The 12,063-nt window shown below is 41.9% G+C and overlaps 1 protein-coding gene across 1 annotated transcript in view; it reads left to right on the top strand.

Moving 5' to 3' along the window:
* The first annotated feature begins 9 nt into the window (after window positions 1–9).
* ANXA5 (annexin A5) overlaps window positions 10–12,063 on the top strand; it is a 32,650-nt gene continuing 20,596 nt past the window's right edge. The window contains exon 1 of the mRNA XM_010858329.1: window positions 10–206. Within this exon, the coding sequence (XP_010856631.1) occupies window positions 198–206 (9 nt within the window). The 5' untranslated portion in view covers window positions 10–197. The remainder of the gene's footprint in view (window positions 207–12,063) is intronic.

The raw sequence follows: 12,063 nt of genomic DNA, 5'->3' as shown, positions 1-12,063 counted from the left end.
CGCCGCGCCCGCAGAGGGAGCGGGGGCGCCGGACGGGCGCGGCCGCTGGGCCGACAGCGGTCTCCGGTTGTGGGGAGGACGGGGCGCCGGGGGGCTGTCTGGGCGCCTCGAGGAGGTGTCTGGCCCGCTGAAGCCGCGGTCTTTTTCTTCTGTTGCAGTCCTGTGTCGCTTACCTTCTCCTGACCTGGGCAGGCGCCATGGCACAGGTAAGGGCCGTGCGTCCCCGCGCAGCGCTCGGATTTACCAACTTTGTAAACTGCTCAGGAGTTCGAGAATTTGTTGGAAAGTCAGAAAAGTTTAGGAGTAAACTGAATCTGCCTGCGGGAAATCTTCTATTCCCGTTTCGTTCCCCCTTTGCTCCCCTGACTGGGAAAAGTCCACCGGAACCTGCTCCCACCCCGCGCTGCAGCCCGCGGGCGCAGCCGCCGGTGACGTGGCCGGATTTTTGTGCGCTTTTTTTTCGTGAGTACATGTGTGAAAGGGAGCCTTTCAGAAAGCTCAGAGTTGCTGAAGTTAGAACCAAAGCAAATGCAGCTCACTGGCCATGTGATGCGAACGCATTTCTTTTTTCTTTTGACTTTATTTTCTGTAACTTTTTTGTACTTCAATACTAGGGGTGGGCCTTGGCTTTCTCTAGTAGAGTTGTAGTGGAGCTTTTTCCTATTGCTCAACCTAGCGTCACCCAAAGGAACTGATTCCACCCGGCCCCATGCCAAAAGATTAAACCAAAGAGCTGCTTTTCCTAAGGAACGAACTCGTGCAACGAGTTCTGAACTGAATCTGCCTTGGGACTGTTTCAGAATTTGATTACCTAATAATATTGCTTTCTTTGCTGTGCATACATTTATCAAAAGTGTAGGGAAGAGAAAGTCGTCTAAAGACTGTGTCATACAGTCTTCAATATACAGTGAATAAAAAAATCGATACTTAAGACAGCTCCACCCCGAAACTAATTTCACAGAGCTCATCGATCTAACTGGCTTGTTAAGAGTCCAGAAGCTTTTATTTAAACAAGTGTTTAAACTGCTCAAACAATGCCCTCTTTCATGTATAGTTCACTGAAAAAAAAATCAGATCGACTTACCAAAATTGAAAGTTTTCATAGTCTTCTCCAAGAGAAAATGGGAGGATTAAAAGAAGTTAGTAATTTTATTAAATTTATACAGTACTTCCATTCTTCCTCTTTTGCACTTAAGAATTACAGCAAACCAATTCTCATATTACTTCAAGTGGAAACTTTGGTTTAGATTCTTAACCATATAAAGGATACTTTTATATGGGATTAACTTCGCTGAGAATTATTTTTCCTATCTTGATATGCTGGTGTCGATGTAAATGATGATTTCGCAAGCATCAGAGAATAATTCTCTTTATTTTAGCTCATTCGGCTGTTTCTCTTATCTCTTTTGTAAGTTTACCCAGTGATTCCTGAAGTTTTCCAATCAATTCCTTTAATTATGTAGACTCCTTACCCAAAATAGCATAAATGAACATATTTTTCCAAATGTGGATATTAATAATTGCAAAGAATATTATTGTAATTACATTAATTAAAAATAATGTAAAAGCCTTTGTATATGCAAAACCTGGGAGATTGGTGACTTGTATTATAGAATTTTGTATGTGATCTCTATTACAATATAACAGGACTGTTTTCTAGCCAAGTCAGTGTTTAGTTATCATAAAAGTTACAAGTAATGTTGAGAAATACAGTGTTGAATTTTACAGTAACTTTGTTATTATCGTTGGAAACCATGGAAGTGAAATAGTTTGTTAGAATATTTAAGATGGGAGTTTTGTTGGCTTTGTACGTAACATTTGATGGTGTGCAGAATGTGCACATTATGGAATTGCACTTTGCTGCTGCTGCTGCTGCTAAGTCGCTTCAGTCGTGTCTGACTCTGTGCGACCCCATAGACAGCAGCCCACCAGGCTCCCCCATCCCTGGGATTCTCCAGGCAAGAACACTGGAGTGGGTTGCCATTGCCTTCTCTGGGAATTGCACTTTAACTGTCTAAAATTTCCTTTGGGCTCTGACGTAATTGTAGGAAAGCTGAAGTACTTCAGTGTTAGGTTTCAAACAGTTTCCATGGTAGTTCCATTTGTTGATGTGTGATTTGGGAACCAGAGGCCTCCACTCTGTGGCCATCTGTAGAGTAATGGAATCATGCCTGAGTTGAGGAGGTGCACATTCTGGCAATTTAAAATGTATTATTAAATGTGAGTGTCTCTTATTTACTGTAAAATGAAAATTCATCCTCCCACAGTAGTAATGCTTCACGGTTATGAACTAAATCTTCCATACCAATGGTTTTCTCTTTTTACTTAATATTGAGACCACCCTGCAGATAACAGCAGATACCCAGGAATCAGTTATCATATACATAAATGAATGTCATGACTGTTTTATTAAGAAAAACAGTATTGATAGATCTTTGACAGATAGTATAGATGAGTCTTTGACAGATACCCTGGAGTTTCTTTTTTTATGTAAACAAATACTAGGGATATTTTATACTCTTGTGTATATTTATATTAATAACATTAATATAATTCATATCAGTGCCCCCCTTTTAGTTAAATTTTACCCTAATGATGTCAGTGTAGGGAGACAGAGCTGTAGCAAATGTTGGAAACTACTTAAAAAATGACATGATGTATACACAGTGGAATACTACTCGGCCATGAAAAGGAACACATTTGAGTCAGTTCTAATGAGGTGGATGAACCTAGAGCTTATTATACAGAGTGAAGTAAATCAGAAAGAGAAAGATAAATATTGCATGCTAGTACATATATATGGAATCTGGAAAGATGTCTGATGAGTTTATTTGCAGGGCAGCCGTAGAGACGCAGACATAGAGAATAGAGCTGTGGACACAGGGACAGGGGAGGGGAGGGTGAGATGTGTGGAGAGCGTGGAAGCTTACATTACCATGTGTAAAATAGGCAGCCAATGGGAATTGCTGTATGGCTCTGTATCAACCTAGAGGGTGGGCTGATACAGAGCATATGTATACCTGTGGCTGATTCATGTTGAGGTTTGACAGAAAACAACAAAAAGCAATTATCCTTCAATTAAAAAATAAATAAAAATTTTAAAAAGTGACGTGATGTTAGATAAATGCATGTGGAGTTAGAGGCATTTGTGGGGCAGCTACTACTTGAGCTCTGACCTCTTTCTGGTCCTAATCCTTGTCCGTTAGTATTGAAATATTTGAGATTCAGCCATTTAACTGTTACAGGCGAGAAGTGGTCTGTCCTGAGGCTTCCCAGTTTTTCTCAAAGAGAGCACACTGGATAACTGTAAACTTCTCATGACATACAAGACGAAATTACAAATGTGCCTGTGTGTAAACAATACCTGGGTAATATTTACTTTTTCTTTTTTATGTTTGAAACTATTCATTTGGTTGGTTTTATATTTATATGGTTTGAAACCACAGCATTCGTGTTATTTTCACATAAAGTGCCAAATGAATAATAAATTATGGTTATTGGATCAGTCACATAATCTACTGTGTTAACTTTGGGTACAAGCTGGTTGAAGACATTTACTAAGGAATAACCAAAGAGCTGTTAAAATTGCCTGAATTACTGTATATAGTAAGTATTTTTTAATGTTTTCTCACCTTTTTTCCTCTCAACAATCAACTTCTGATTATAAAAGTGAATTTTTCATTATGTTTTAGGGTCATCTCTTTAATCTGATATGCCATATTTTGGGTTGGATTTCTTAAATAGAGTCCTGACCTATTTCTCTCCTCTGGCTTTACTTGCTTACACAAGTTTTTTTAAATCTTGGTATTTAGCTAGAACCAAATTCCTTCATAGATATTCTAATTTATTTAAGTATTTAAAATTACACTGTGTACTTCTGTGTTCTTTGGTTTGGAAAATCAAGAGTTGGCTCTATTTCATAGACAAATGATCCATACAATACATTTTAATTCAACTTAAGCTTTTTATGTCATTTAGCTATCTTTTAAGATAATGAAACTTTAAAAAGTTAGATTTTTGACTGTCTAAACTTAGTTTTATTTATAATGTTGTTTACAAAGAGTTAATATCTTCAGGGCATTAGGAATATCATGAAGCAAAAGGAGGCTGTATACTTTTTGGCTGGAAGCTTCATGAACATCATAGTTATCAGCCTGATTCACGTTTAAGCTCTCCAAGATTTGAATAAGAAATTGTTTTGGTTGGCTTGACATCTTTGCTCAGTGATAGTTGACAAAGGCCCTGTGCAGAGCAAGCACTATCAATGGAAATGAAGAAATTTGAAATGACCTTCATTCCAGAGGAGCTGGCTGGATTTTGAGTGCCTTTTTTCATGCCATTCACTTTAAGGTCAAATCTCTCTGTAGTTACTCCCTTGGTGGTTCTTAGGCTAGCTTACCTGTTTACCCATAGCCTCTGCTGCTTTGGGTTAGTCTCTCTCAGTTCCTAATTCCTTTGACTCTGGTCTTCATTTTGGATGCTGAGAAAGAACTCAATCCCAAGCTGTTTGACAGCTTTGCAAGCCACTAAGCAAGTCATTTTTGTTGTTCAGTTGCTAAGTTATGTCCGACTCTTTGTGACTCTATGGACTGCAGCATGCCAGGCCTCCCTGTCCTTCACTATTTACTGGAGTTTGGTCAAACTCATGTCCGTTGAGTTGGTGATGCCATCCAACCATCTCATTCTCTGTCACCCCTTCTCCTCCTGCCCTCAGTCTTTCCCAGCATCAAGGTCTTTTCCAATGAGTCAGCTCTTCGCATCAGGTGGCCCAAGTATTGGAGCTTCAGCTTCTGTATCAGTCCTTCCAATGAATATTCAGAGTTGATCTCCTTTAAGATTGACTGGTTTGATCTCCTTGCGGTCCAAGGGACTCTCAAGAGTCTTCTGTAGCACCTCAGTTCAAAAGCAGCACTTCTTCAGCACTCAGCCTTCTTTATGGTCCAACTCTCACATCCATACATGACCACTGGAAAAACCATAGCTTGACTATACCGACCTTTGTTGGCAAAGCAATTTGTTGTTTGTTGTTCAGTAAACCTAATTCTCTTATGTTGAGCTAGTGTCCCTTTGACACAGGTGGCAAGTTAGAGGTCTAGTTCTGAAATAAAATTTATTCATATAACCTATGTACTATTCTAAAACTTCACAAATATATCCGTTGATTTTTTTAAAACACAAATTAGTGCTCCTAACACCTTTGCTTTGTGTTTTATGGACACGTCTATTGGTTTGTAGAATATGTAAATCTATAAGCAGTTGATTATTTGAAAGGAGTGCATATTCCAGTCGGGGTTGTTTTCTTTGGACTCCAGTTCCTAACTGTTGTCTTTACTTTGCCATTCATGCATATATTTGTGAACATTTGAAGCTTTTGAGTTCCTCCTCTGTGCCTATTCTTAGAAGCGGGATATATAAAGAATGGAACTAAGATTTATTGATACAAAGCTGCCATTGTCCTTTGTGTTTGGTGCTCACTGTACAGTTTTGGAAATAAGTATTACTGTTTCCGTTTCACAGAAGAGGAAACGGAGGTTCCTTAGCTGGGGTTAGTCATAGGGGACAAAAGAGGAAAGGCATGATACCTTGAGGCAATAAGAGCAAAAGCACATGCTCAGGGCTTTAGAGGAGTTTGGGAGGCAGGGCCCAGCGCTACAGGCAGTCTGGTTCTGCTGGATTGAAGGGGCTGGCAGGTGGGGTGATGGAGCCTGCCTTGGGAAAGGGTACTGGAGAGGCTGTCCAGGAGCCAGAGTTAACATGGGCCATTCTGTAGGGAGTGGGGGGCTATCGTAGAGTCAGAGGCTGGGCTGTGCCACGGTCAGGTTTGAATTAACGGAGATGGCCCCCAGGGTCATGCCCGGATGGTGGTGTGGGAGTTGAGGAGGGGAGGGGAGGCTGGATGGCTACTTGGGAATCTGTTGCTGTAACCACTGTGAAATTTTAAGATCTTAACCTAGGCAGTAGCTGGGACTTTGGGTAGGAGGGGACTGTAGGAGAGAGTGGGCAAATCAGATGCATGAATGAATGGGGGTTAGTGAAGAGCTACCACCCTTCAAGATGAGTGGCTTGCTTGTTGAAGTGGTAGATTGTGTTTTTCTTTTGAGAAAGGAATGCAGGTTTGAGGTGAGAGAAAAACAGTTTGTAGATTTGTTGACCTTGAGTTCTTTATAAAATATTTAGGTTGTGTAGTTGGTGTATATGATTTTACCCTCTTTCATCTCTGTAGGTCATCCGTTTGTTTATGTATAAGGGCTTCCCTGATAGTTCAGCCGGTAAAGAATCCACCTGCAGTGCAGGAGACCCTGGTTTGATTCCTGAGTCAGAAAGATCTGCTGGAGAACGGATAGGCTACCCACTCTAGTATTTTTGGGCTTCCCTTGTGGCTCAGCTGGTAGAGAATCCCTCCTGCAATGTGGGAGACCTGGGTTCCGTCCCTGGGTTGGGAAGATCCCCTGGAGAAGAGAAAAACTACCCACTCAGTATTCTGGCCTGGAGAATTCCATGGACTATAATCTTTCATCTCTATAGGTCATCCCTTTGTTTATGTATTATTTATCTCTTCTTGTAACTAAAGATTTGAAGCTTATTTTCTACCTCTGTTTTCTGTCTCTTGTTTCAATGCAAAAGGAAGTTGTGAATCCATGTACACTCTTCTCTAATATGAGAAATCTGTAAACTTGATTATTTTCCAAAGCTTTGGTGAGAATGAATTGGTTAGTAAAATAGGTATTCATGTGCTGTGTGCAAAATGGCCCATTGAACAACTAGATATAATAGCCCCTTCATCAGGGGTTAATGAATTTGCCCACTTAACTGATTCAAAAGTATCACCATTATTCATAGACAGTTAAACTTTCCATTTTATTAGTATTTGCCAAGGGAAGGCATTCTTATAATTAGCAAGGTGGTAGCCATAGGTGCATTAAAGAAATACAACAGAAGTCTGACTTACATTGACAAAATCTTTATTAAGTTACTAAACCTTTTCTTCTCCTGTGTGTGCATGTCGGCCCAGTTGCTTCAGTTGTGCCTGACTCTTGGCAGTCCCATGGACTGTAGCCCTCCAGCTCTTCTGTCCATGGGATTCTCCAGGCAAGAATACTGGGGTGGGTTGTCATGCCCGCCTCAGGGGTCTTCCCAACCCAGGTATCAAACCTGCACCTCCTCCATTGCAGGCGGATTCTTTACTGCTGAGTGTAAACTACTTTATAGAGATGCTTTTTTTACTTACACCTAACATTCAAAGCGGAGAAGGCACTGGCACCCCACTCCAGTACTCTTGCCTGGAAAATCCCATGGATGGAGGAGTCTAGTAGGCTGCAGTCCATGGGGTCACTAAGAGTCGTGTCACTTTCCCTTTTCCCTTTCATGCATTGGAGAAGGAAATGGCAACCCACTCCAGTGTTCTTGCCTGGAGAATCCCAGGGACGGAGGAGCCTGGTGGGCTGCCGTCTGTGGGGTTGCACAGAGTCGGACACGACTGAAGCGACTTAGCAGCAGCAGCAGCAGCAGCAACATTCAAAGGTCAAAGGTAGTTGAAAAACTAGACAAAATGGAAGGAAACAAAAAGGAGCATGAAAGGGAAAGGAAGCTACATGAAACTTAATAGTAGCGATAGTGTGAATTTGAGACTTTGAATTGTAGTTTTTACCTGTTTTGATGGCATTGCATAATGGCGAAGATAAGGGCTTGATATCTTGTTTCTGAGCCCTCGTGATAGGTGTTTGTCCTGTACCTCTCACTACTCTTGGAGATTCTGCTTTTTTCTGATATTAATTTACTTTGTGTCTCAAATCATGATCATGCTGCCGTGGCTTTTCCCTCTTTTCTTGCTTATCTCATTTCTTTCTCAGTACAGTAATTTTCAGTTTTTTTTCCCTCTGCCGATCTCTGAGTCCCATTATCACAGGAAATATTAATGGGCCTACTCTGTACTTTGTCTGTTAGATGAGACCTAAGCTGCTCTGACTCGAGAGGAAAGGCAGGACTCTGCCCTTGGCCTTCCACCCTTGCCCTTTCTTGGTGGCCTCCAGAAGGCTTTTTGCAAAACCTGAGCCTCAGAAGAACCATACTTAAAACCCACTGTACAGCTGCTCAGCTATAGGGCTTTGCTTAATGATTTCTGGCTCAATGAATACTACGTGGAATGGTTGGTAGGTGTTTAGGTATTGATTTCATAGAACTAGATGACAGACTTGAAGAGAGTTTAGTTCTCCTCTGTGCCTTCAGTTTAAAGTGTTCCAGACCCAGCTGAATGTTTTCTCATCTTTAAATTTGAAGGGGTATTTCTGTATTATTTTCTTGTGTCTTAAATTCTAGAAAAGCAACCCTCCACTTGTGTTTTGGTTTAATTTTATTCATTTTATTTTGCATACCTACACTTTGAAGGTAAAGAACTTTTTCATTTAGAGCAAACAAAAAACAAAGCCCACAAAATTATAGACCTAGAAGAATGGGTAATTTTGAAGTTTAGAGTTAGCAGAGTGAATTACATGTTTTGGCCACCTATTGTCTAAGCATATATGATAATTCCCTTGGTTATGGCACTGGTGGCAGAGAATCAGGGTAAATGAGGTGAACTGAGGACAGGTACAGGGAACAGTGGCTGCTTGCCCTTGGAATTCATCTGGGGAAGGTGTGCGTCTGGAACTTGAGGCTAGCAGCAATGCTAGGAAGCAGGGTAAGCCCTCTATGAGTCACTCAGAGTCCCGTTGGCCCAACATAGACGGTTTGGTGTGGGTGAGGGTGGGGATGGAGCTGGTCACGACTGTCCAAGCAAGGGTTCTGTCTGTGTGACTCATGTCCTGTGATTCACAGCTGGCCCCTTACTACTGCTGCGTGGCTTTCACGATGACTGATCAAGTGGAATGTAGCAAGAGTGTTCCCCAGTTTCTAGAAAACTCTCAGAAATACCACCAGCAGTTATTTCTTCTTCACAGTAGCTAAGACGTAAGGAAACACCCCTGTCTCTTTTTTCCATTCTTCACCTCATTTTCTTCAGGATCATGGGTCAAATGTCTCTCTTTTTTAAGGCAAACCCCTCCTGTCTCCTGTTCTTAATCTCTTCTGTATTTTTAACTTCTCTTTCTACTGGCAGCTTCTTCAGAGCCTGTAAACTGGATAAAGTACTTTTTAAAGTGTTTTTTTAAAAATACATATATATTAAAAAAAAACCCCACCTGTTTGTAGGATGGGAGTTCACAGAGATGCTCTGCCTCTCAATTCAGTCGTCGGTGTCCTTCAGCCAGACTTTCACCACCACCAGAGACCTCCTGGTTGCCAGACCCAGTGGACCCTTTCCGACCTTCTCTCTTACGTGGCTCACGCCCTGTTTGCACACTGCCTTTCTTCCTTTCCTTGCTTTGGCTTCTCTTCCATCACCTTTGGATTTTATCTTTTTGCCTTTGGGAGGCTGAGTAGCATCCTAGTCAAGAGCCCACAGTCCCATGGCCTGTGTTCCATCCCAGCTCTGCTTCTTGTTTGCTTGCCGGTCACTTGAGTGACCTGCCAAATCCTTCTAAGCCAGCGTGTTTCTTCATATGTGAAATGGGGTTTCACTGAGAGGACCCCGTGAAGCTCTGAGCTCATTGCTGCTCTCGCTGATATTATCTGCTCTTCTGATTGTCGATGACTTTCCCCTGTCCTCTGGCTCTTCTTTCCATTCCATTAGTATTGTCTTTGGTGACAGGCGCTGCACACAGCTCCAGTTACTGCTGATGTGCCCCAGCAACTGACAAGACTGCTTTTGGTTCAGTTTGTGGAGAAAGGCAGAACCAGCCATCCTCTTCCCTTTTCAAAAAGCAAGTCATCCCAAATGGTTTCCTTCTCCTTTTTCCTGGCCCAGCTGCCGTTTCCCTTCCATCTCCCCTGCTCCTGACTTCAGTCAGGTCTGTTTAAGCTTCTTCTGTTTAGTCATTTTTAAGCCAGTCCTTCTGTCTCCACTCTTGCACAGTTCTGTCCTGTTCTCCTGGCTGCTGCCCTGCGGAGTCTACTTTGTTCTTCCGTGGTTGCTAAAATGCCCTCCAGGGGCTTCCCTCCCCAGGGAAGTCTGGCTCAGTGGCTTCCAGCCTTCCTTTCCCCCGTGGTGACGACCTTTCCCTTCTTTGTGTTTCTCTCCAGTCTTCCTGCTTGCTCCAGTCTGTTGAAATGCTTAACCCCTTGTCCAAAGTGCCACGTTGGTTCCTCTCTCACATCGGTATGCCCCTTGAAATACCTGCCTGCCCTTCTCTGCTTTCCTGAGCCTGCCTGGCAAAGTCACAGGCATCTCTTCAGACACTGGGCGGAAGTTTTTCTTTCTTTGTTTTATTTTTGACATGTTTCAAACTTTTTATTTTATATTGGGATATAGCCAATTAAGAATGTTGTGATAATTTCAGGTGAACAGTGAAGGGGCTCAGCCATACATATACATGTATCCATTCTTTCCCCAGTTCCCCTCCCATCCAGGCTGCCACATAAAATTGAGCAGAGTTTGCTGTGCTATATAGTAGGTTGATCCGTTTTAAATATAGCAACGTGCACACGTCTATCCCAAACTCCTTAGCTGTCCCTTGCTATGGGGAAGGTTTTCTAATTTCTTTTCTTCCCACTTTTCCCATCTTAGTCCCTCCTTTATGTGCTCACATCACCCTGATGGAACTTCTGTGTGAATATACTCTATTGCACTTGATTATTTACATGTCTATCATTTTCTCTTAGGGGATCATGACTTTTCCCTAGTGATAAGTACAGTACTTGGCATGATGAAGCCATTCATAAAATGGTTTTGAATGAATAAATAAGCAGACAGGTGAACTAAGTCATTCAAGTTCTCACATTGAGAAAATCCATGGTATTTATTCGTTTTTGTGATGATATTGATGGTATCTTTCTCACCGATTTGAAGTGGTCTTACTAAACAGAAATTGCAGTTGGACTTGAGAGAAATAACTTTCCTAACCCATACTAATTTTGAAGGGCCGTTTCCTCAAATTTTACCAGTTTTTCTCCCAACCTAATGCCTAATTTTTTTTTTTAATTACATTGAACCATTTGAAACTTCCTATATCCAGCCATTTCAGATGTTAGTTCCAAGTCCAGACTGTCACCTATGCTTCCAACTGACTACCTATAGATTGGAGTTTCCAGTGACTGCATCATTGGCTTATAGAACTCAGAGAAACATTTTACTTACTAGATCACTGGTTTATTATAAAAGGATACAACTCAGGAACAGCCAGATGAAGAGATACATCGGGCAAGGTATCTAGGAAAGAAAGCATCGTGTGTCATTTATGGGGTCTGAAGAGCTCGGGTACCATAGTCCTTTATGTCAGTGCAGAAGAGAGTTCAGTGAGAGGTAAAGTGATAGATAAGTGATTTATGAGAATAGGACGCTTGTGAGGCTTACAAGTGGATGGGGGAGAAATGCCATGCCAAGAATTTACTGGGCTGCAGTTTTATAATCAAAGGAAAAGTGGGGAGACGGAGAAGACTTCTTTGTCTTCCTTGAGTAGACATCATATTTCCGTCATCAGCTTCTCCTCCAGGGTGGGCAGGGGAGTTTTCTCATCACTATGTGGTCAAGCTAGGTCCACACATGATTGTTTTCCACGTGTGAGGAGAGGGTAGGGGTGGGGATGAAAGTTGGTACCAGTCAATAGTCTGGGTTGGGAGATCAAACTGGGAAACATCTCTTCCCTGGGATTATATACTTTTGGCCACATCTTTATAGCACTAAGGTCTTCCTGTAGGTTCTCTCAAGGCTAACTCTGTTTAGAGGAAAGAAGAATCTTTCTTCTTTCTTTGAATGAGAGAAAACTACTGTTAAAAAATTATTCTCACAGTTGTTAAAATGTAAGGAATACTTTCAAGACTGTGGCAGTAAGGGTCATGACTGTTTCAGTAGAAGAGAGAGATTGGGTTCAAGTGCACATATAGCAAAGGTGGCTGGGGATGTATAACCAATGAGCAGACTGAGGGTGCCAGTGGGTGGGAAGTTACTAAGAGGAGACATCAAGGGCAGAGGGATTCTTTGTGAACTGGCCTAATAGGATACTTGCTAAAGGCAGCCCACAGATTCATACA

This window comes from Bison bison, unplaced genomic scaffold (genome assembly GCF_000754665.1).
Source record: "Bison bison bison isolate TAMUID 2011002044 unplaced genomic scaffold, Bison_UMD1.0 scf7180017864385, whole genome shotgun sequence".
Classification (NCBI taxonomy): Eukaryota; Metazoa; Chordata; class Mammalia; order Artiodactyla; family Bovidae; genus Bison; species Bison bison.
This window is presented reverse-complemented; position numbering and strand designations above follow the sequence as displayed.